This window comes from Thalia democratica, chromosome 9 (assembly GCF_965202585.1).
Source record: "Thalia democratica chromosome 9, ktThaDemo2.hap1.1, whole genome shotgun sequence".
NCBI classification, from domain to species: domain Eukaryota; kingdom Metazoa; phylum Chordata; class Thaliacea; order Salpida; family Salpidae; genus Thalia; species Thalia democratica.
Genome location: NC_139173.1, coordinates 39,970,964 through 39,996,926, shown reverse-complemented (window position 1 = coordinate 39,996,926; position 25,963 = coordinate 39,970,964). Strand labels below are relative to the sequence as shown.

The 25,963-nt window shown below is 26.1% G+C and overlaps 2 protein-coding genes across 2 annotated transcripts; both read left to right on the top strand.

Moving 5' to 3' along the window:
• Positions 1 to 694: 694 nt before the first annotated feature.
• On the top strand, positions 695 to 6,782 carry LOC145844001 (33 kDa inner dynein arm light chain, axonemal-like). The gene is made up of 6 exons (XM_082951306.1): positions 695 to 805; positions 1,099 to 1,272; positions 2,487 to 2,619; positions 4,457 to 4,635; positions 5,623 to 5,787; positions 6,634 to 6,782. The coding sequence occupies exons 1-6, from the start codon at positions 725 to 727 to the stop codon at positions 6,667 to 6,669; spliced, it is 768 nt and encodes a 255-aa protein (XP_082807432.1). The 5' UTR covers positions 695 to 724; the 3' UTR covers positions 6,670 to 6,782.
• A 4,146-nt stretch (positions 6,783 to 10,928) lies between these two features.
• LOC145844700 (uncharacterized) lies at positions 10,929 to 20,134 on the top strand. Its single transcript, XM_082952116.1, has 5 exons — positions 10,929 to 11,441; positions 12,711 to 12,857; positions 13,647 to 17,757; positions 17,928 to 18,140; positions 19,677 to 20,134. The coding sequence occupies exons 1-5, from the start codon at positions 10,995 to 10,997 to the stop codon at positions 19,691 to 19,693; spliced, it is 4,935 nt and encodes a 1,644-aa protein (XP_082808242.1). The 5' UTR covers positions 10,929 to 10,994; the 3' UTR covers positions 19,694 to 20,134.
• The last annotated feature ends 5,829 nt before the right edge of the window (positions 20,135 to 25,963 follow it).

Genomic DNA, 25,963 nt, shown 5'->3' with positions numbered 1-25,963 from the left:
AAAAATTTATTTTCTCCTCTGTTTTTTTAGTTTAGCACCTCAAACATTCAGGAAGATTCAGAAAAATCTGAAGAAAGGAATCTTTAAACTCTAAACATAAAATAAACTTTAAATAATCAAAAAATAATTGTCTTAATTATTTGTAATATTTTTTTTAATTAATTACTGCAGCTTTTTCTAAACATTGTAAGTAACATTTTCTTAAAATTCAAGTTATATTTAGATAAAAATGCTAGAGGAGATATATTTTAGTGACTTTTATTTGTTCAGTATTTTAGTTTTCTCCTTCCACAAATAGCCTACTGTACTCTCTAACTTTAGCTGGCTATAACTAAAAGGTTATTTTGAATGTTTATAAACTGCAATAAGCAACTTGTTATAGCTTAGTTAAAACTCTTCAACCTAAGATCAAGTTGAAATTGAAGTTGAGTAATACAAATTATACAACCATACTATATGAGCTTTATTTTTAACTTCTTTAATTAATTGTCATAAAACCAAAAAAGCTTTGGAAAAAAAATTATGTATCTGTATCTTCTTGGAAGGTTAAATAATTCTGCAAATTCTGTTTTAACACAATTGTAAATTAGGTTTTAAATTGTTTTATGTAAGAACTTTCATAAAATAAATTTAAAGTAAAACTAATTTTTATAGTTTATATATACATATGCTGAACATGTTTTATATATTAAATAGAAATAATTCATAGATATTTTTAAATAAAATGATTCCACCAAACACATCTTTGTTGAAGTATGATAACCCTGTGTTGGTTACCAGAAACTCTGAAAAGAAATCTGCCAAGGTAATTTTTTCTTGAAAGATTATAATTAAATGTAACTAACTTGTTTAGAAGAAATGTTTTACAACTTCATACTAAAATCATTGTTTTCGATGACAAAAAAAAAATATTAATTCCATTGTTAGAAACTTATTCTGAATCTTTTTCATTGAAATACTACTGTTAAAATTTAAACAACTTCGTTTTTAAACTTTATTAGTTGAGCTAGTTATCATTTAAGTTTATTTTGTTAAAAATATATTAAGTCAATATTTTTTTACTATACAATAACAAAAATTCAATATTTACAATTTAAGGCTCGTGCATTGAAGACGTCCTCGCCTCTTCCAAATGCAGATTTACCTGTTGTAACTCCTCCAAAATCAACACTAGAGGGAGGTAACAAGCATCAGCAGCAAACTGATGAAATACTCAACAGTATTCTGCCTCCGAGACAGTTTAGTGACAACAATCAGTTGTGGATTCAGCAGGTTCATTATAATTTTCTTTTATTTGTAGTGTTTTGTTTAAAGTAATATATTTTTTTTAATGTGTTGCTGAAGAATGTTTTTAAACATAATTTCTAAATATATGTAATTAAATTATTTATGATTTGATTTGTTTTGATACATTGATTGGATTTTATAACTGTTAAATTCTAGCAATTATAGTTTGATTGTTGATACTTAATTAACTTCATTACATACAGGGCCCAAATTACTTTATATTAGTAATATGGAATGAAGTTCTGTTGAAAATTGATATTAATAAATGTTTTCAAATACTTGATTTTAATGTACTTCAAGACTATATGTTTTTTTAACAAAAATAATAAGTTTAACTAGTTGCTGTTTTAAGAAAATTTATCAGACTTCAAGTAGTAGCTCTTTAAAATTTTTGCTGCTATCCTTTTTTGTATCAAAAAATAGGTACATTAAAAATTTGAATTAAGCAGTCAAACTTATATTTCATTATTTTCTTTTTGTAATAGCTTGTAAATATTTACTAGTTATTAACTATAAAGTTTTCAAATATAAAGAACACTTTCTACTGAAATTCTTCAACAAAAATTTAAAAATAAGTTCTATAGGGTGTTTTCAAAGAATACCTCAGCTAAAACTGTATAAAATTCCAAAAAAATATTTTAGAAATAAGTTTGAAATATTTTATTTGTTTTTATTAAATATGTAAATGTGTAATATTTAAAAGTATAAAAACATATGTTGAAAGTTTACAAAAAATTCAACATAAAAAAATAAGCAAAACAAGTATATATATTTTTTAATTGATCAAAGACTAATTTAATTTATTCAGCAAATCCTTATAATAAGTTTTTAAACTTTTAAAACAGCAATAAAATACTTTTATATTATTATTTTTTGTTTGACAGATGATTTTTGATTTTTAAAGACATTAAAATTTGAACTAAGCAAAAATCCTTCATTTTGCTTTGTGCCAACTGGCATAACTTTTGTTGCATCAAGAAGTTTGGTTTGAAGCTCTGAATGCACTTGAATCTTAGTTTCTAGCCATACATTTTCAAAGATGAATTTCTTTTTTTTTCCAAGTTTCTATTTGAGGGCCCACTATGTTTCATTGATAAAATTAATATTTAATTTATAATTTATTACAACAAAAGTAAATAATATACTTCAGGTTATAAAGCTTTTAAAAACACATGTTGCAATCAATTAATACGAATTAGGTTGCAAGTGTTCCAGCAACAAGGCTGGATGTTGTTCAAACTCAGGAGGAGCTTGACAAAAGACTCCAACAGAGACAAGCTAGAGAAACTGGTATCTGCCCAGTTAGAAGAGAACTTTATGGACAATGTTTTGGTTGGTTTCTTCTTATAAATTTTTAACAAGTCTGCTGTTATTTATTTTAAGGGGGGGGTATAACACTTTTTTTTACAAAAATTAATTTTGGCTTTTATATGAAAGCTTTAAATACAAACTACAAGCCAGTTTTTATAGAATTCAAAAGTATTATTTAACCTTTGACATATTTTATTTTTTATAAAAAGTTTCCGATACAAATGTATGGACCGCAAATTTTTTGGGGTCAATTTTCTTGGAAATTTTAAAATTCACTAGAAATCTATCTCCTCCTTCATTTTCCAAGCAATCTTCTTCAAATTATCAGGAAATGTTCCTCATAATAAAAGAAAACAATTTTACTTATGAATATTAATAATTTAAAAAACTAAAAAAAATATCACAACATTTTAAAAATGAAATGTTTTTTTTTTTTCAAAAAAAAGACATTTTTACAATTTTAATTTTTTAATTCTTAAGTAACGTTTTTTTGTTAATGTATAAAGATTAGACTGTGAAAGTTTGAAGAAGATTACTTGAAAAATGTAGGAGGAGATAGATTTTGTTAAAATAGTCTTTTTTCGCTGTTTTAGTTTTCCCTTCCCATTGGGAACCTATTATGCAGCCCGACTTTAACTGGACATATCTCAAAAAATAATTCGAATTTTTTAAAACGATAAAAAGCTTCTTGAAGCTTAGAAAAAACTCTATAAAATAAGATCAACTTGTATAAACATGGTTTACCCCCATGGCCTTCAACCATTCAAATTTTAAAAATATGTTGTAGCTTGTTTAAAAGTCATAACTTTGACATTCTAGCTATTTAAACAAATATTTAAGCATTTTAATGTCAAATTCAAAAGATTCTGAAAAAAAAATTTTTTTTTTTTTTCAAATTCTTACAAACTAGTTGACTTATTAAATATATAAAAATTTAAATGTTTGTTTTGGTTTACCTGAATTTAATTAAAATTAATGAGTTAGTTGTATAAGTTGCAGGATAAAATTTTGAACAAAACTAAACTAGTTCAAGGACTGAGCAAAACAGCAGAATTTTTATATGTTTTTCAACAAACATATTTTTATACTTTCGCCCTGTTTAATATTAAGGCAAGTGGGGAAAAGGTACTTTTTACAAAAAAATAACATTTCTGGCATGAAACTTTTAAGAAATTTTTATGAATTGTTTTACACTAGTTAGATGTGTTGAATTTTTGTAAAAAGTATTTTTATTTTAACCTCTACAGTTTTTTATTGCCAGTTTTCATAAAAGTTTGAAAAGTCATTAAAAATATATGTTTACTTTTTTTTTTGAGTTGATTCACTCAAGTGGTTAGAAAACATTTCTCAAGTAGTTCAAAAGGAGTCATGTGTTAAAATTTTATTAAAATAACTAAATAAACGTTTTGGGTTCCAAATTATTTTGAGAAAAAGGAGTTTTCTTAAAGTTATCAAAACTCCTATGCTTAATTTTTTAGATAACTAGAAATAAACTGAGATTTGAAAAAAAATATTGGCCAGAAATGAAGAAGAAGATATATTTTAAGTATCATAGTCATTTTTAATATTTTTGGATTGTGCTTTCTATAAAGAACCTATTAAACCTACCAACTTCGACCCCTAATATCTTAAAACTGCTCAGAAATTTTTAAAATATTAAAAAGTATGAAAACTTTGATAAAGTCCTACAAAATAAGGTAATCGTTTAAAATATAAAGTGAGCCCCAATAAAAGTATAAAATAAAAATTAATTAAATAAAAATAAAACCAATCTTATTTTGTTGATTAATTAATCAAGTTAGAAAAATGCATTTTTTTATCTTGTTTAGTTATTTAAGTTTTAATAAACTTTATACAGATGAGTTGATCAGACAAGTGACAATAAATTGTGCCGAACGCGGGTTGCTACTTCTCCGCGTCAGAGATGAAATCAGGATGACTGTTGCGGCTTTTCAGACTTTATATGAAAGTTCTGTTGCTTTTGGCATGAGAAAAGCACTTCAGTCTGAACAAGGAAAATCTGAAATGGAACAAAAAGTTTGTTTTTATACAAAATTAAAACTATTTGAAATATTTCAGATGATACATAAAGTATTGGTTATCAAAGTTTACAACAAGTTAACAAAAGTATGTAAGCATTTTTTGTGTACTAAATTATAAGTTTTTTTTGTAAAATTTTACTATTTTTATAGCTTTTTTGTTGGTAAACGATGTATTAAAATTAAAAAGAAGTATCAAGAAACTGTATTGAAACTGAGATACCAATAATTTTATATCTGTTTTTATAATATCTTGACTACTAGAAAAAAATATTACACATTTAGCTAATTTAATAATTTTTTAAAAACATTTTTATACCAACATTTGTATGTTATGTCTTTCTTTTTTTAATAAGTATAAACATGGAAATTGACATTTTATTTTTTTTATTCATAGATAAAACTTCTTGTACTAAAATTTGGAAAATAATCTATACATTTAAAACAAATTTGAGTAATTTCTTGTGTAAGTGGCACTGTATACAAGTGGTCTACACCTAATTGAAATCTATGCACACTAAACTAAAAAGTATATCTGTGCACCCTAACAATTTTCAATTGACATATTTCATTCAATCTAAATATTATACTGTATTAAGTAGGTAATAAGTATATAAACTGAAACCATGAATAACAAATTATTAAAGTTTATTATTAATGTAAACCATTTTTCCCAAATAAGGTGATATTTTAATTTTAGGCAGTCATTAAATTTTCACTTTTTAGCTCGCTACTCTACTAATTTTAGCTTTATATTTAATATTTGATCTTGAGGTAAGAATTAAACTAAAACGTCCATTTTTGCTCAAGTAGAATTAAATAAAAGTGCTTAGGATAGAGTTTTCCAAAGTTACCGATATCTCCCTCTTGGAGGCAAGAAATAGGGAGCCGGCAAGAAAGTAACTGGGTAATTTACTAGATACCATTTTTCAAGTTTATGCTAAGAAGGGCGAATATGATTTTGATGAGAACAAATATGATGCAGATAGCTGATTTAGAGGAGGATAAGGGCGATTTGGAGAAACAAGTAGCTGATTTGAAGGCGAGATGTGAGCAAATTGAAAAGAGGGAGGCTGAAAGGAGGAGTGTGGAGGAAAAGAAACATGCGGAGGAAATTCAGTTCCTCAAAAGAACCAATCAACAATTGAAGGTATTGTTTATTATGTAAAAATTCTAAAGGTGCTTCAAATCTTATAAAATTATGCTTTTAGCCAAATATAAATTGAAAATATTTTTTACGTTACTGATGTCATACAACTATACAAATTTTTAATTTTACTTATAGTAGTTCTATGTTTTGTTTATTCGGTTAATTATGAAATTTTAATATACCTTAAAAATATATTTATTTACTAAGAACTTTGGTATTAATAAATTTAATAAAAAACTGTTTTTCTACAAATTATACAGTTTGATACCAAGTAAAACTTATGTAGGCCTATCATGACGAAACTTGTACTAGAATTAAAAAACCTGAGTAAATTTAAATAAACTTGATTGTAAAACATTTTTATACAACTGTATTAAATAACTTAGTTAGTATAATTGTATTTAAATCAAAACGATTTTTATTAAAATTAAGTTTGTATATAAACTATTGGTTGTTATATTAGTTTAATTTAGTTTGTGTTATTAAATACATTTGTTCTTAAATTTTTCCAAATATTTCCTTACAAATATTATGTTTACTGAAGCATAAGTTTTAGTTAAACTTTATTTTTAAAGTTGTTTTCACTTTAAAGTTTAGCTTATTTATTAAATTTAACTCAATTTATAATAATTACTATTGTTTAACTTTTTTAAGAAACATAGTTTCAATAATGGAAACAATTGCTTTTAGCTTAAAAACTTGTACTTAAAGTTTTAGATTATAGTCTTTTATTATTTTAGTTAAGTATTTTAAGTTTTAAAATACTTTATACGAACATTAATATACAGTATAAGTTAGATTATAATTCAAGTTAGGTATACGAATTAAAAAAAATACTAATTTCAGACTCAGCTTGAGGGAATTATTGCACCAAAGAAATAAATTCCAAACAAACATATTAATCCACACTGTATAATCCAAACTGTGTTTTTATTTACTGTGATTTTTGTAAATTTTCTGTGATATTTACGGCTTTTATAAAACTTTATGCACATTTAAAATTGATTGTTTTGTTATAAAATTATTTTAAGATAACTTCACATGCTAATGTGAAAAACTTTACATTGTGAAAATAAATAATTCATGTAAATTAAGTTTAGGTATGTACGTAATAAAATTTGCAAAAAAAAAGTTTTTTCAACGAATTTCAGGGTTGCTATTAACCTGGAAATACTAGAGTTTGTATATTTAGGCTGGAAAAACCTAGAATTTATAAAAAGAACCCTGGAATTTTTAACAAAAATCATTAAAAACCTGGAATTGTAAAGAATATTGACATGTAAAGTAATAAAATTTCAATTTGACACAAAAACCTGGCATATAGATTAAAAATTATAGTTGTTAATTTTTTTACTAAATAATACCGTGTAAGTAGCTCTACAACATCTTTTTAATGTTTTAATACTAATTAGAACAATTTTTTACCTTAAAATTAGGTTTATACTAAAAAACTTGTACTTCCGATAACCTGGAATAAATTCAGAAAACCTAGAAGAAATCTCTCAAAAACTTTTGGCAACCCTAAAGTTTGCCCTAGTACATTTATATTAATAGCCAAAATTATTTAATATGAACATTTAAATGCGTATTTAGGTGAATATATTATGTAAAACATTAAAAGTTATTTTCAACAAAAATATTTGTGGCTGAAAATTTTTAGAAAGTTTAAATTTATTTATTATAAAATTACGTTACTTGTTATTACCTTAAATTGTTATCTCAATATTCCTTACACTATATCAGTCAAAGTTTTAATAAGCACTAAATTCTGTTGAATTACTTTAGTTTAGCTATAATTATTTTTGTAAAACTGCTACTATGCTAAATAATTAAACAAAAACAATGTTTATTTGATAAAAAGTGCGTGCAAAATGCATACTTTCTTAACAACTAATTTCTTATTTACTTAACTTTTTTCATTAACAAAAGCACTAAAATTTTGTTTATTTTATATTTAGTTAAAATCTATTCATACTAAACACTTTAACCTATTTTTTACTGATATTTTTATTAAGGAATTTTAGGTATAAATTTGAGGGAATTTTTCTTGAAGTTATCTCTACTAATGATGTTATTCAATAGACCATCAAAAACAATAAAATTCTTGCCTTGATTTTTTTTTATTAGTTTAACTTTAAAATATCTTCCATCTATTTGTTTAAACACTATTTTTTCAGAATCAATTAATAATGGACGATCTCATAAAGTGAAACATTAACGTTATACATAGAAAACAAAAAAAAATTGTTTATTGAGTCCTAATTCATAAAAAAACAAATACATGTATTTGTATTGATTTTATTTAAATTCTTACACTTTTAACTAATCTAAACATGAAGATTGTCATAAAAATGTTTCAATTATTGATCAATACGAATGCTTGAAGGTCTATTGCGATTATTTTTCAGTATGGTCTTAAATTAATGAAGCAAAACAATATTTTACATGCTATTATCAAAAAGCTTAAGTCTTTTAAAACATAATCAAACAAAATCACCTTTTTCTTCAGTCTTGAAGCTAGTAAACATTTGTAAATACTGTTGATAGAGGAGTACAAAAGCTAAAAAGTAAACATAAGTAATCACAAACCTACTTGGTATAGCTTTGATAACTTTTTGAGCAAGTATTTGTTTAAATAAACTGTTAGGTCTGTAACACGTTAAAAATAAACTTGATTATGATCATTATCAAAAATACTGTATTGGTTCGTGTACGAAATGTTTATAGGAATACTCAAACAAAGTATTCTTATAATTTAGCTTAAATTAAAAGTTTTTCTATCAACCTTTTTCAATAGTTTAGTGAAAAAAAATTGACTGTGAAGTGAACAATTTGTAAAGAAATTAGCCTGTTAAAGAATTTTTATACTGAAGATCTACTTAAAATAAACCTTTAGCTAAAAACTTTCAATTTATAAAGCCACACCAATCAAACTTGCACAGTACTTCAGTTGAAAATTAAGCTAAATTGAAAGATATATGTAGAAATGAGCTAGTAAAACAAAAGTGTTTCAATCTAGTTATTTTTTTATAACTAGTTTTGTAAGATAGCTAAACCATTAAATAAAAATCAAAAACTTGGAAGAACAGGTCTTTTTTTAATAAACAGTCAAAACTATTTAAATTGAAAAGAATAATGAACGTTCTATTATTTGGTAACCTCTAACTAAAATATAAAATTGATAAAATAAACTTAATAACTAAAACATAAAAATGTTAAGTTTTAAAAATTAGAGAACAAGTATGAGCTAAACAAAAATATATATTACTTAAAAAAAACTATCTTTATTATAATTAATAACATTTTTATTTAAAAACATTATAAAAAAATTTGTTACAATTCGTTAGGTAATAAAGTATTGTTTGACATTTTGGGCTATAAGTAAAAACAAATCAATCACTTATAGATACTTTGAGAACATTTGTGTGTGTGTAAACATACCTTAAATTAAAAAGTAAGTATTATAATTCTTAAATTATAAAAAAACTATAATTTTTCCTTAATTTACACAAAGTATTGTTGTTAATTGCTTCATTGTTTATACAAAACATAAAACTTATTTCGAATAATTTTTTTATATACAACAGTGAAATAAGCGTTTGAACTACAAATTAGTTATTATTCATTATTATTTTCGTTAATTTTTTTACAAAAAACAACTCTAAGTAAAAGAAAAATTTTTGCTTGTACAGACTTTTATTTTAATTAGAATATCTTATCTGTAAATAATTTGATTATAAATAGAACGTTTTATGTTTAACTTTTAATTACACTAATGCAGTTTTTAATCAAACTAATTAAAACTCGATTAGTTTGTATTTATTTTAATATTTAAAATAAGTCTCAAGTTTATACTTAAAATCAGGTTTTTTATTAATTATTCAAAGTACGAAAAATTCAACAAACCACCTGATTGTATGATAGAGTTTTATTTCAAACAATTATCAAACAATTAATTAGCAATAAAGTGACAAATCTGATGTTTAATAGCTAAAATACTGCTTTTACATAATTTTACTTTGATTTTTACTAGTAATTTAGACATAAAACAACTATTACATCCTATTAGTTTGGTAGAAATGTTTTTAATAATTTGTTTAAAACTTGCAAAAATTTTACAATGAAAATTTTATATTCTGCGCAAAATATAAGGTTTGTTGTATTTTAATACTTTACTTAATATATATATATTTTAATATTTTAATCGAAGTAATAAACAAGTGTTATTTAAAGTCTCAGTTGTTATCAGTGTAATGTCAGCTTACAACTGACTATTAAATTATTTAAATTTTTGTAAGTTATAAGTGTTTATTATGCTGCAAAAATTATAACCACTTGTACAGAAAATTATTTTAACTCTTATATAAAAATTTTTGTAAGTACAGTATTTTATTTTTTTTTTTGTAAATAGTTTAAAAGTTAAAACTTTTTGATAAAAAATGTTAAGGTAAACTTCCGTAAAAATATCATTTATTCAGTGTATTATAAATTGTTTAATTAGAAATTGCTGTGAATGAAAATTCTATAAATACTTTTTAATATTTTACCACAAAAGTTTAACAAGTACCCTACAAAAAACTTTTAAATTTCAAAAAAATTTTCTTCTTATTTTTTCACGCTAATCAAAAATAAAAGTTGATCTTAATCTAAAAGTATTTTTAATTTTAGACATTAGACTTTTGTATTTCTTGTAAATTAAAATTATCAAATTTATAGGTCATATAGTTTTATAGATTTATCATTAGTTAATGCAAGTTTATATTTATCTAATACTATGTACAACAAAATTTTCTTAGTTTACTAAATAGTATTTTTCACTGTGACTTTTTGTTGACGAGTTAGCAAACAAGAGTTTTTATTTTTTAATCTATTTAAAAATACTTCAACGAAACATTTAGTTAAGGGTATAAACTATTTTATTATTGTTTTAATTATAAGTTCCATTAATCGAATCAAAATAATCATTTTATCGGCAGAACCTATAAAAATAATCAGTTACTACGCAACATTCAACATTCTTGACAACAGCTGGATATCTCGATTGTGACGTCATAGTTAACGCTGGATGGCGCTGTGAGAAAGCATCGTCTGTAAGCAAAGGTCGGTAGCAATCAGTTTTCGACAGTGTTGCGAATTGTGTTTGTGCTGAAAGTTCACCAGTTTAACTGAAGATTTATTTGAAGAATTGACATTTTATTTGCGGTAAGATGAAGAATGCGAGAGACGGAAAGAAAAAGTTTGTTTCGAGGAGCTACATCAACAACAATCAGGTAGATTTCAGGAATCCAAACAGTCTGCTGAGAAAACCTGAATACAGGGTTCCAACAAATCAGGAGAGACCTGAAAGCAGCGTAAGTTCAGATTCAGACCTCGATTTTGTGTCTTGCACCTCCTCAAGGCCCCCATCCCAGATTTCTCAGATTTCTCGGGTATCCATGGATTCCCACTTCCCGTACTCTTCCGTGTCGGATCGGGCTCACTCTCCTTCGTCAAACTACAGCGTGACATCGACCAAAACTTTCAACTTGACGGGAAAAAATCATGACGTCACAAGCGATTATGACGTCACAAGGAGCAAATCTCCGGCGAGGACGGTCGTCGGAGTTTACCGACACGACTCCACAGATTTGTTCGATTCACAACAAACACAACAGGTTTTATTTATTTGTTTGTTATTTTCTGTGTATTATTTTAAAATAAAAAAATTATTGTGTACATAATTAAATTTTTTAAAGCATTTTGCACTATATTGTTTTCATACAAAAATAAGAGTTTTATTACTTTTTCAAAATGTAATACTTTCATGTGAAACTTAAACAAATGCTTAATTATAATCATAGGTAACTTTATAACAATTAAAAAAAAATTATGTAAATCATGTGAACAGTTTAATTTGTTTAAAAACATTTAATATTATCACATTTCAATGTGAGCTTAATATCTCTCGTAGTTAATTTACACTTTACTGATTTTTTTATTTAAGTCAAAAGCTACTTAATTTCGATCACGTTAATCTTTTAATTGTTTTATTTATACAATAAAATCTTAAATATTAAGGTTTAAAGCTTTTATTGCATAAATATACAACTGTAAATGAATTGTAATTTTAATTTTTATAGGATTTTGTACCAATTTTAATCAGTTATTATTATTTGAGAGTTTATCAGCTTAATTAAAAGTACTTACTAAAGCTTTTAAGTGCATTTACATTTTAATACTAGTACTTTAAAATTAAGTGTTTTCATTTCTATATGCTTTACGCTCGAAAAGGATTTATATGGTTTTAGAACTTTTACACTTCAACTAAAAACTTAATTATGTTTTTCAATTGTATCAAAAAAAAGAAGAAGAAAAATAAGGCTAGTAATTTTTTAGATTAATAAATAAGTGTGTTATAAGTATCATTTTTCATTTTTATGTATAAAAAGTTGCACTTTTTCTTTATATATAAAGTGATATGTTTTTTTTTATTTGTCAGCAAAGATAAACATGTTTCAATATTTTAGTAGTCTGAGAAAAAAATTCAATAAGTATTAAGTTTTAAGTCTTTAAGCCAGAGATGGTTTTTTTGTTATCTATAAATGTTTTTACTGATTTATAAAGTATCTATCTACTAATTTTGATGTATTCCGAGTATTGTCTAACTTTATCTTTTTAATTAATGATTCTACTTTACAATTAAACAAATAAATTTTTCAACTTCAGTGAAGGTATAAAAATTTTAGTTTTTACTTTCTAACTCTTGTTTCAAACTTAGAGTTTCTTTTGTTTTACTATAAAAATTTTGGCTTATAATTAGTTTGTAACAATTACTGTTTGCTAAACAAACTTTTTTTTTAAAACAAGTACTAATATAAATCTATTTAATGTCAGTTTTTTCTTTGTTGTATTAAACAATTTCAATTTAGTTATTATATTTATAGGCACGGAGGGTAATCTCACAAGCGGTGTTTCCCCACGATCGAGACAAGACGATGGCGACACCGGTGTTGAAACTGAAGAAAGTACGTACTTGCAAACTTAAGTGTTCCGGCTGCGAGGCAATATTCAACGTCAGGGAGGCTTGCAAGGTTTGTGTTACGTCATAATAACATATTTGATGTGAAAGAGGCTTGCAAGGTTTGTGTGACGTCATGATAACATATTTGATGTGAAATAGGCTTACAAGGTTCGTGTGACGTCACAATAACATATTTAATGTGAAAGAGGCTTGCAAGGTTTGTGTGACGTCATGATAACATATTTGATGTGAAAGAGGCTTGCAAGGTTTGTGTGACGTCACAATAACATATTTGATGTGAAAGAGGCTTGCAAGGTTTGTGTGACGTCATGATAACATATTTGATGTGAAATAGGCTTGCAAGGTTTGTGTGACGTCACAATAACATATTTGATGTGAAAGAGGCTTGCAAGGTTTATGTGACGTCATGATAACATATTTGATGTGAAATAGGCTTGCAAGGTTTGTGTGACGTCATAATGATATATATGATGTTAAATTTTGATGATTGTGTGACATCATAATGAATAATATAATTGTGATTACTTATCATCAAACTTTAATTCGTGCGAAAAATGGGGTTATTTTGAAAACAGTTTTTTTTAAATAGCGCAGTTTTCATATTAAAGTAAGTATTTTAAACTTGTTTTTATAAATTTTAGTTTAAAGATTTATAAATTTTATTGGTCAAAATTGAATCTATATGTAAATGAATATTTTCAAACACTTAATACTTATTAAAAAAAAAGTAGCAATAAACAGCCTTTTAATTTTAGTGCATCTGTGGTATTTCTTATCTTTAATTTTTTCTAAAGTTAAAAGCTTTCAAACCAATATTTCTCTAAACTCACATTAACAGGTCACAGTGAATCCATTATGTTGGTTTTGTACAAAGAAGAAGCAGGTTATCAAGAAGAACAAAGATCACAAAGCGAGAGCGGAGAACCTGATCACAATAAATGAATTGAGAAAAAAGCAGCGAGAACTTGATGAAAAGTTTATCACAAGAGTCAAAAGGAAAGATGTGAAAGAAGTTAAGGAGCCTGAAAAAAGACCGAAGACTCCGCAAAACAAGAGGAGGACACAAAAAATTGAAACCAAAAGCATCGTTAAGCCGCTTCAACCTTCCAAGAACACCTTGAATGTTCAAAGTTCGAAACTAAAAAGACCAGTTTCTCCTCTGGAAAGACCCTCGAGCTCAACAAGCACTAGAAGCAGCAAAAGTTTCTACGAAACAACTGATGCGAAAAGCTCCTACGAAATCATTGACGCTTCGATGATATCCCCTCCTTCGGTTATCGACAGCCGGAGTTGGACCCCAGTTTTTCAGGACTCCCCTAACCCCACAGAAGAAGCAGCCAGACCTCTCTTTTCTGAGGGAATTCCCCACCCACCCAGACCCCTTTCATCAGCATCCAACTCTTCTCAGAAAACTTTCGTCAGTGAAGTGAGCATTGGAAGGAGCAGAAGTGAAGAAAAAATTGAGATAAAAACATCACAAGATAAGGAGAAAAGATGTGAGAAGTTTGTGAGTGAAGAGGTTTTGAGGCCAAGGAGTAGCATGGAGAGGATTTTTGATGAAAAATATTCGACAGAAGAAACTTTCAGACCCAAGAGCAGCTTGGACAGACTGGAAACACTAAACGACGAAGAGTTTAATAAAAACTCCAATTCAAACAATAAAACTTTAAACAGGAGCTTGAGTTTCAATTCGGTGAAGAATATTGAAGCTACTAAAGCGTTGTATGAGCTTGAAGTTGATGAGAAGCTCGAAATTGATGAGAAACAGACGTTTAAAAGTGAGACAGACGAAGATAATAAAGTTGATAGAGTTGAAAAAGTTGCAGATGTTTTGAAAGAGCAAGCAGTTGTTGAGCAAGCAGAAGAAAAAGTGGTTTGTGATAAAAAAATAAAAGAAGGTAAAGAGACTGATTTGAAAGTTGCAAGTGATAAAGTTGAAAAAAGTAAAGAGCAAGATAGTTTGTTAGAACTTAACAAAATGCCGTTCAAAAATAACGGAAGAGTTGTTATTATTAGCAGAGTTGCACCTAAGAACTCAACAAAAAGAAAGATTAGTGAAGTTTCGTACAAGAACATTTCTGACTTGAAAACTAACAAGTCTTCTAAAGTTGATTTAAGGACAGTTACTCTGAAAAAAGAAGATAATAAAAGTGTTTTTAATAATTCAAGCATTCCAGTTACAAATAAAACTAAAATTGTACTTCAGCCAGTAAATATTACTCGTGAAGAAAAAGAAAACACTAAAGTTAAAGCTAACGAAGTAGAAGTTAGAGATTCTAATTTAAAAACTGTGAAAAATGAAAAAGTAATTTCAAGTATAGAAAATGTCAAAAGTTTTGAACAACCAATTGAAGAAGACAGTAAGCTTCAATTTGAAAACAATTTTGAACAAAATATAGAAACGGATAGTAAAGATAGCGAAGCAACGAATGTAGAAGCTTCTTTCGAAAAACAAGAAAGTAATAAACAAGAAGTTTGTACAAAAGAGCAGGTAATTGGTAAACAAAAAGCTTCTACAGAAAAGCAACGTAAACAAGAAGTTTCTACAGAAAAACAAGAAGTTAAACAAGAAAGTTTTATAGAAAGGGAAGAACTTGATACTGATAATACTTTTATAGAAAAAACTACTGTGGAAAATTCAAAAGACTGCAGCAGCTTTGCAGAAAACTTCATTGCAGACGAGAATGAATCAGAAGTTCCTCCAGTTATAATAAAACCTCAGCAGTGCAAACAAGTAACAAAGAAAATACAATACAGGCTCGTTGTAAGAGAGCCTTCGCCTACACCAAACAGAAAGTATGAGGGTAAAACTCCTTCACCTGTTAGAAAGAATGAAGATGAAAATAATTCACCTGTTAGAAAGAATGAATATGAAAATCATTCACCTGTTAGAAAGAATGAAGATGAAAATAATTCACCTGTTAGAAAGAATGAATATGAAACTCCTTCACCTGTTAGAAAGAATGAATATGAAAATCATTCACCTGTTAGAAAGAATGAATATGAAAATCATTCACCTGTTAGAAAGAATGTAATAAGACCACAGGTAAATGAAGTATCTTTACATAAGAAACCGATACCAAGAATTAATGCGCAAAGTGTTGCTGTGAAAAAGGTAGTAAATTTTGAACAAAAACAAGAAAATAATAACGAATATGTTGTTGGCGATAAGCTGAAAAATATTTGTCAAGTGGAAAAATTAAATCAAGTAGAATTTCCCGACCATGAAATCGAAGAAGCTAATTGTTTAAAAAAAACTAGTGAAAATTTTCATGATATTTCTGCCAATGATGATAATGAATTAAAAGAAGCTGATAAAAATACACCTGATATTACTGCCAAGGATGGTAATGAATTAAAAGAAGCTGATAAAAATATACCTGATATTTCTACCAAGGATAAAAATGAAGATAAAGAAGCTGATGAAATTATACCTGAAATTTCTGCCAATTATGATAATAAATTAAGTGAAGCTGATAAAAATATACCTGGTATTTCTGCCAATGATGATAATGAATTAAAAGAATCTGATGAAATAGTTGAAGAGATAGCATCTGAGCCGAAAGAGAACGTTCTTAAAAACTTAAAGCATGAACAAAATAATGAAAATGAAGCAATTTCACTAGTAGATGAAAAACACAACAGCATACAAAACGCAATAATATTGCAACAGCTTTTAGATAATCAAAAATTGAAAGAAATACATGAAAAGTTAGAAAAAAACAAAGAAAAATTTGAAAAATTGAAAGAGAAAAAAAAGGAAACTATCACACCTGAAGAGATGAACCAAAACTTACAAAGTTTAGAATCTTTTGAAAAACCTACCAAAGAAGTAGAAATTGTAATTTCAGATGAAATATTTAAACAAAAAAACAGTGTACCTGGAAAAGCTGAAATCCAAATACCAAGTGATTCGGATCCGAAAATAATCAGTAAAAACTTCATAGATGAAAAAGCTTCCGAAACACCTGCTGAAAGCACAAACAACACTCCAAGTTCATCTGTTCAAGGGGAAAGTGCAGCTACTAGCAAGGAAAAACCTTATAAGAAAGAAAAGCCGGCAGGTACTGAATCAAAACTACAAGAGGCAACACAAGGTAGAATCTCAGAAGGTCTTTCTAAAACTCTAAATGAAGTGAGGAAGAACGTTTCAGAGGCAGAGATGCAGAGAAAGAGCAAAGCGAAAAAGGACGAGGGATCGAAGACGGTCAAGATGGTGAAGATCCAAACTAAAAAGTCAACTTTTCTCAGGGATTCCCATGGCAACATCACAGAAGCTCCCCAACAACACAAGTACGAGAACAGACCGTTGTCGGCATTGAAAAACCTGGACATCGACAGATCTTCGTCACCGCAGAAGAGAGTGACTTTCTCACCGAACTTGAGGGAGGAGAGACCCATCAGCAGGTACCCGATAGAGATAGAAGAGAGGATCCTGGCACAACGTGAGAAGGAGAGGATTATGCGGCAGTTGACTGTCCCGAGCAAGAAGATGAAGATTGCCTCTCATCAGAAGAAGAAAGAACCTCCAAAGAAGAAAGAACCTCCTCCAAAGAAGGATCCTCCACAGAGATCGAACAAAATGGTCATCATCAAAACTGTAACTTCTCGGTTGAACAGAAACAAGAAGACGGATGAAGTGACTGAAGAGATCATCAGACCCGGATCCAAGATATCACAAACTCCCATCCCTCCGAGGAGGCAAGACTCCGTGGGAAAAGTCGCTCTTCACACAGCGACACCAGGTGGACAGTCTCTACTACGTCATAAAGACACATTTCACACTTCGGTGAGCACGCAGCCTGGCAGAAACGTCAAAGTTGGCAGGTACTCAACTTCGTCATCGCTGAAAAATCCAAATGACGTCACTTCGAGGTTGCAACCGGTGACGTCATCAACAAATCAGAGTTTCTCAACACCCTCTGTCAGTCAATCAACGAGCTCGAACGGTAATTTTTAATTCTACTTTGTTATATCTAAATACGCAAAGCAACTGAATTTTTTTTGTTTACGACAAATTTTCAATAATTATAAAATCAAATTCAAAATGATAGAAGATCACAGAATAAGCTTAAAACACGTGTTCATTGTTTATTACTTAAACATAAACTTCGAACAGACAAGCCGGTACCTCCGATGAGGAGTGACTCCAAAGCGAGGTACCAACACCTTCATAGAAGGGTAAATCCCCACATCGCAACCAACTACCCAGGTAGGAGGGTCTGCACCCCTGATATAAGTGGAAAGGAGGAAATTAACAGGGATGGGGTGAGTGTGCGAGTTACCAGGGTTCGAACACCAACGGCGCAAGAGAGAAGTAAATATAACAGAGGTCAGTTTCTTTAGTTAACAGTAATGTTGAGTTTTTGAAAAGTTTTTATTTAAACTCTATTAAACTTTGTTACTTTGTTATATCTTGTTTGTTTTTATTATTCAAATCAAGATTTGTAATTTATCGTTTTTTAGCTAAGTTTTGTATAAACTATAACTAAAATAAATAAAAAACAGAAATAAATCACAATTAAACATTTGTTAAACTTATTTTTTATTTTAATGTTTTATTTAATGTTTTATGATTTGTTTTCTTTTAATAATATTGTTATTTTTAATTTCATTTTAATCTACAACACACAAGTTTTTTGCACGTTTTGTTCACAAAAACACAAAAAAAACATTAACAAATTCATTTTATGACAAAATTATTAAAATAAATTTTATTTTAAGTAATACTAGTAACTATAAATTTTTATAAAAGCTACGATTCTAGTTTTTATTGAACTTATAAGATGTTTTCACATTATTTTAAGTGAATAACAATGTTAATATTTGCGTACAATTGCAACAACTTGTACTTAATTGCTTGATATTGACCTTGTCTTTTGATATGATTGTGATGTCATAGTCGTTTATATAACAAATAATATTTACTATTCCCAACGGAGTTTGTTTTATTTTACAGTATATGATTGTTTATTTTTGTAATACATAAGTTCGTTACATATTAAATTAATCAAAAGACGAGTCAAAAACGACCAATTAAAACCACAAATAAAATGCAAAGATCTTGTCTCGAGACGTAACCATAAACTTTAGAACTTTATTCAGTTGTTTTGAACCTTATAAATGTTTTATTAACTATAATTGATGTTTTAAAAGCTCTGCGTATGCAACTATATATAACAAACACCTTACAGTTTACAAATAACATGACAAGTTTATTAACACTAACAAAATGCTTTTAAAAGTGCAAAATCGTTTTAACTATGTATGTTTTATTAACTAGTTTAGTTTCAAAACAAAGGCTTGGTTAATAAAAAATTAATTACTAGGTTTAAATTTGTAATAGGTGCTAGAGTATATAAAGTATTTAACTTACGTTAGTTTAACGTTAGGTAAAGGTCTTTGAATATTTTTTTTATTATAGGTTTTACAAATATATAAACAGTACTTTTTTTTTTCTTATTTGACTTTTTTTTTTAATTATCTTTACTTAGTATTTATAAACGAACTATATTTTTTTTTTGTTTATGGTGATTAAAAATATTTGCACAATTTTTAACCTATTTGTGCGTCTATATATTTCTAGTATACATTGAAATATTTTTTCAAATACTTTACTTTTGGCTCTTTATTCATAAATTATATTTTAATCTTATATCACTTTGTTTTAAGAATATTCTTGGTAATAAAAAAATTCTTAAACGCTCACAAAAAACTTTAATTAAGAAGATTTTGTTTGAAAATTCAACTTTAATTTTATCTCTTACTGCTTGGAAGCATTAGTTAGGAGAAACTTCCAATTAATCTTCTTCAGTATAGTTGGAAATACCTTTGTGGTTGAACATACTTTATTATTAATTTATTTCAGAAAGTACCAAGAGATGACACACAAATTTGAGAAATTGAACTTATATTTGCTTGTTATAGCTGTGTAATGAAATATAAAACTTCTTGCCAATATATTTACAGCTGCTTAAACCATTCTTGCCTTTTTATTGACCTCTTCTAACTTTTACTTTTCTCAAATTGACCGAATAAAAAAGTTTAAAGTTATTTTATAATTTCAATACGCTCTAATGTTGACTTACACAATTTTACACAAAAGTTTGTTTAATTAATAATTGTTAACTTTATCAAACTTAAGAATTAATAAAGCTGCTTAACTTTTTTTAAAAAGTAAAATTTAATTCAAAATGTATACTTTGAACAATTTGATTTTTGATGCTTTTAATTTTTTTTATAACAAAAAAAACTATATCTAAAATTATTTTTTATGTTTTATTCGAGTTTTATTGTTTTGAATTTTTCTTATTAAATAAACTGATCTTGTATAAATGTGTATTGTGTTTAAATATTAGATTTTGTTTAAAATTCAATTTATATTCGATAAAAAACTTGTACTGATCACTTGTTATTAGACAATCGTGTTATAAGTTGAACGATAAAAATAAAAATCACTAATACAAGGCTATCTGTCTGCTATTTCTCAAAATGACTATGACGTAATAAAGCTTTTGATAATGATCTTCACTAATCAAGCCACTGCACTGCATACTATTAGCTTTGTTTACTTATTTATAAAAAGTTTTAACTTTTGTTTTTGATGCTTGATGCTACTAATTAAAAATATTAACAAGTTTTTTTAATTAAAAATCTAATACTTTCAGACAAAGGTATAAATTTTTCGACAATATGGCTAAAGTAGGGATTAATAGATTAACCTAATAAAAGCTGTACCGTTAAATACTGGAACGCTTTATATTTCTTGGATTATCTAATTAATAAGTACAAACCAGAGAAGTTGTATTAAAGTGATTTTAAAGAATTTACTTCTTGATTTTTCTACAGTTTTCGAACGTTGTGGTAAAAACTAAAGTGTTAAGTGAATAATAAATTGACGTATATCAGTGTTAAGTGAAAATGATTAAAACGATTATTAAGATTAACATAATTATAAAAAGAGACGATAGACTGAAACAATATACGTAATAAAACTATACTGTTCTTTTCTTTTATTAACTGTAAAACACAATACAACTTTTACAAAGTTAAGTTTTCTCATTTGAAATTGAAATGATTTAATTTTTTATTTATAGACTAGAACTGTCCGATTTGAAAACTTTAAAGTTAATTTTTTTTATAAATATGAAATTTAGATAAGCGTTCAAATTAAAGTTAATGCTGTATTCAGCTTAAATTCAAAAAGTATAAACTAATTTAAGCTTATTTATTTTATAAAATATTCGTTTTTGATTTATTCCGTAGTGACCAAATTATTGTAAACAAACTAAGATAGTCTAGTTTTGATTAATGTTTTTTTAATAAATATATTTAGTTCTAAGTAATTGGAATATTTATGGAATAGGTGTTTGTTTATAAAACAAAATTAATTCTATATTTGTTCACATTAAAATCATTTCAAAAGTTACCAAACCGTACAATTTTTAAAAAACTAGAAAAATAAAAATATCAAAGTGTGAATAGTACTTACTTATTTATATGTTTATAAGACTTTTCAACTTGTAAAAAATCTACAATTCTTTGATCTTTTTTTGTATGCACAGTTTTTAGATTACATAGAAAAACATATCAAAAGTTTCAAAAACTCTTAAAGTATTTGTAAAAGCACATTGGTATAAAACATAAATAAACACATTGACTCAAATTTAAGAAACTTAAAAGAAGTGATTTTATTGTTTCTAGAACTAAATTCTTGTACGGAAAATGATTTAAGAGGAAAAGATAATTTTTATTTAAAGTTTAAAGTAAAGACACAAAAGTCAGTTTTTCAAAAAATATTTTAAAAGTATGGCAAAGTAGTAAATTTTTTTTTTTATTAAACTTAACAATAATTTTGTTTAAGTATCATTAAAATTGTTATTATAAGGCTTTTAGTCATGTTGTTGTAACCATTTAATTGCATGAAAACCATGATTTTAATATATTAATTTTAAGTAAAAAATACACAAGGTTTTGGTTTTTTCTCAAACAACTTTAACTTTTATTTTTCAAGTTTTCCAACCGTCATATAAGCAGTTTTTAACTTGCAATATAAAGAAAAACATTGATTTGGAAAACAGTTTACATCAAGGCTTCCGAAAAGGTTTTGTTCACATCTTTAGGGTAATTTTAGGAAGTAAAGGGTGTCAACATGTAAAGGGGCAAAAGACCAGCAATTTTGAAATTTTAGGCCGTCAAACAGTTTTAACTCTTTAGATTTTTGTTCAATATTTGATAAGTTTTAAACAAAACAAGTCCTTTATAGTGTAAAATTAAAAAAGTGTTTATTACATGCTACATATCAGGTTTGTCTTGGAAAATTAAGTTTTGTTAAGTACAAAAAAATTTAAATATCTGAACAGTCTATCTATCTAATGAGTTTTAACTAATTCAGCGAAAATTTAGTTACATTTCTTGATCAGAAAGATACAAATAAAGATAAATGTTACATAAAGCTAGCAAAATACATTCACCTTGTATTATTTTTAATTTGAAGCACATTTAAAATAAAAATTTTGTATTATTAGTTAATCATTAAAAATAAGGATTTTAGACATTTATCGTGATAGATGTTGTAAAGCAAATAAATAAAAAAGTATTCAAACTTATAAGAAATCCGATACGTTTTTAAATAATAAAACTTTTATTATAAGTTTTCTAATTGGTAAAATTAAATACTTTGTATGAGATAAATGATAATATATGAAAAACAAAACTTAAAAATTAAGCTCTAAATCAGCGGTTGTAAACCGTTTTTTCAAATGTTATCCCTTATACAGCAGTATTACCAAATTTACTTCTTTTTGGAAAGTAATTAGCAAATTTACCCCCAGTATACAAAGTAATGTTTAAATTCGAAAAAACTAGACTTTTAGAGCTTTAAGCTTATTAAATAAAAAGATAGTAAAATTCAAGGATATTATTTAACTTAAAAAATACATTTAAACACTAACTAATAGATTTAAAAGACAATTAATATAAATTAATCTACATAACTTGTAATAAAGAAAATTTACTCCTTAAAACAAGGAAATTTACCTCTAGAGTAAACTTATCCCAGGTTAAGAATCCCTGCTCTAAAATGAAAAAAGCAAAAAGATAAATGATTTTTAAAGTTTGTAAGCAGTTTTTTAGGAGTCAAGTATGATAAAACTAAAATGTAAAAACTTGAAAATGTTTTCAAATTTAAACTCATATGAATAAGTTACAATACAGGCATTGTTTTTTAATGCAGCATTATTACAATAACTCTTTGAAATGTCTACTAGCTTTATATTGAGCTTAATCAATATAAACTTCAACAATCAACCAAACTTTCTAAAAAAGTATCATTTTCTATTTAATTTTTTTATTTAAAAACTTATTCTTACAGCTCTACTACAATTAAGGTTTTGTACGCATTTTACAATCGTAGATGAAATTTTTTTGTAAAAAATTTAACCGCTAGGTTATAATAAAGACAAATTCTATTTTATTTTTCTTCAACGTTTTACAAAACTTTTTTAAATCACTTTTAAATTTTTTGTAAAAATCAAATTAAAATACTTTAAACTTTATTGTATAAAAACAAAAAAAATAATGTTTAGCTGACTTATTGTAAGATTTTTACTATGCTTTTCAAAATAATTATGCTATCATCAAATGTAAAAACATTTTAATTCGTCTTAATGATATCATAGCGGATGCAACGAATAATTGTTTACCATTTTAAAAAATCTTTTTAATAATTTATATAGCTAAACTATATATTTTAACTCAAATAAAATAGTCGGGTATTGATTTACTTTTGAAAAATTATCATTTTATTTTTAAAGTAATTAAAAACTTTATTTTACTATTTTAGATTTTTAATATTTAAGTGACTGAAATTTAGTAGCACGAAGCTAAATTTAGTGATTTATTTTATTAACTTAAATCATACTTTTTAAATTAACTTCTAAAATAAGTTTAATTAACAAATAATATTCAGACTACTTGTTTTAAAAATTTGTAGTAACTACAACCACGAAAACATGATTAACCCTTCCTATAATAAATTCACAACAAATAAGTACACGCGTTTTCTATTACCACATCATTTGAAGTTATTTCATTCCAAACTATTTGATATATAACCACTTATATTTCACGCCATTCCAAATATATAATTACCTCGTGAATATAAAATTTGCAAATATTTTGTTACACCTGAAAACTATAACCTATTAAAAAACTTAAATATTTATTTTTTGATCATATGTTGAGTATGAAAGTTTATAAAATCTACTATTAATTTTAACACAACTTTTTTCGAATAAACTTTTAACAGTTTTGAAATTAGAACTTTTGTTGGTAAATAATTTTTAAAAAGAAATACGATGAAAAAAGATACTATACCACAAAATTATTGAATATATCTTTAGTATAAAGTACTGCAAATGACAAAAAACTCATTAAAAAATAAAATTTTCATTCAAAAACAAACATTAAGTACAACGCATCTTGTTTAGAAGTTTTATATAGAAATAATAAGGATAATTAATAAGGTGCTATTACTTATAAACAATACAATAGAACTATTAAATCAATGTATGATGCAAATACAAAGTAAAAACGAAAAATACAAACTTTAAAGCCCTTAAATGTATTTGTTTGAATCAAAATATGTCATGGTGTTTGGAATTAAAGCGATTTATACTTTTTATACAAATAAAATTCAAACTATTATCTCACAATTAACAGTTTTATTTAAAACAAAGCGCAAAGTGTTAACTTTTACAAAAGTTGGTGAAGTATTTCAAACTTTCATGCGGTGACCATTTTCTCCTCACTTTTTTCGACTTCCCTTGCGCTAAGTTTTAAATGCACACACTGTAAAGTGCTAGGTGCAGGTAGTTAGTTAAATAACTTCATTGTTTTTTCATTATTTAACTGGCAATTTTTATTGTTGTTTTATTGTAAAATGTTTTTTTGTTTAAATTTGATTACTAACTTTATAATTTTAGATTAGTGTTCTGTAGAAAAACTTTGCAGTTTTTTTATAAATAATTTATTAACACTTAGCGTTAAAAAGACAACAAGATTTATGGCGACACCATAAATTTTTTAGAGTTATAATTTGTTATTTTGTTTGTTGTTTGTACTTGTTCTACATTGTTTTTGTTTTCAAAACTGTCATGAATGCAAATGTACTACTATTTTAACATGAAAGTAAAGTTTACCTTGTTAAACCTTTTACAAACAAAATATTAAAGTGAAAGTTTATTTTTTATAAGTTTATTGAGGTTTGAAAAATATTTACTTTTGATTATGAGAAAATTTTAAAAAAAGTTATAGAATGTATACTTTTTTTATAATTTTGAATTTTTAAAGCTTAAACATAACCTACATAAACTAACCTAAGCTTTATAATTGGTTTAAGTAGGTTTAGATACTATATAAAGTAATATTTACAATTAATATTTATTAGAACAAAAGCTAAAATTTAAAACTCCTTTAAAACAGTGTGAAAAGTAGAAAGGGGTTTGAATTAGATAAAACAAAAAACATTGTAGTACTTGAAGTTATTTGTGATTGTCAGCAACTTTTTCAAAACAGAGCAATTACTTAAACTACTTCTATACAAAGTTTTGATAGATTACAAAGTTTTTTTTCTTTAACTTTATCGCAAATCGTTTTTAAAAATATCATAAAAACTATTAACTTAATAAAATTTTCAGTATATATATATAAACTCTATTGGTTAGATAACTTTAAAAGCAATCCTAAGCAATTGTTTTTTAATTAAAGTTTTTTGTAAATTTGAGTACAAAGTCTCTGTTTGTAAAAGTTTTAATAGAAATAAAAATAAAACCACTTCAAAAGTTTTTCTGCAAAGTGTTAGTTAAATTTTAAAGCATTTGAAAGCAAATTATTTTAAGCCGTTAGTGACTGATGAGTTTTAATTAAAACATTTCAAGCTCTCTGGGTGTTCTAAGAATATTTTCCTTCAAAGATTTATTACTGCGAGATAAAAGTAACTTGATACTTTCAGCTTTATTTTTTATCAAAACTTATTTTTTACTAGCTTCTTATGCTTGTGTAAAAGTTGTTTATTTTTATTTCTAAACTCATTGAAGAGGTAATTGATTTGTTTTAAAATTATTTTGTCAATGTTCAAAAATAGTTGTGTTTTTA

Coding starts and splice junctions, on each gene's coding strand:
- LOC145844001 (XM_082951306.1), top strand. CDS start 725: ATGATTCCACCAAACACATCTTTGTTGAAGTATGATAACCCTGTGTTG. Junction 4,636..5,622: donor AATCTGAAATGGAACAAAAA/GTTTGTTTTTAT, acceptor AATATGATGCAG/ATAGCTGATTTAGAGGAGGA. Junction 5,788..6,633: donor GAACCAATCAACAATTGAAG/GTATTGTTTATT, acceptor TACTAATTTCAG/ACTCAGCTTGAGGGAATTAT.
- LOC145844700 (XM_082952116.1), top strand. CDS start 10,995: ATGAAGAATGCGAGAGACGGAAAGAAAAAGTTTGTTTCGAGGAGCTAC. Junction 11,442..12,710: donor ATTCACAACAAACACAACAG/GTTTTATTTATT, acceptor TTATATTTATAG/GCACGGAGGGTAATCTCACA. Junction 12,858..13,646: donor ACGTCAGGGAGGCTTGCAAG/GTTTGTGTTACG, acceptor TCACATTAACAG/GTCACAGTGAATCCATTATG.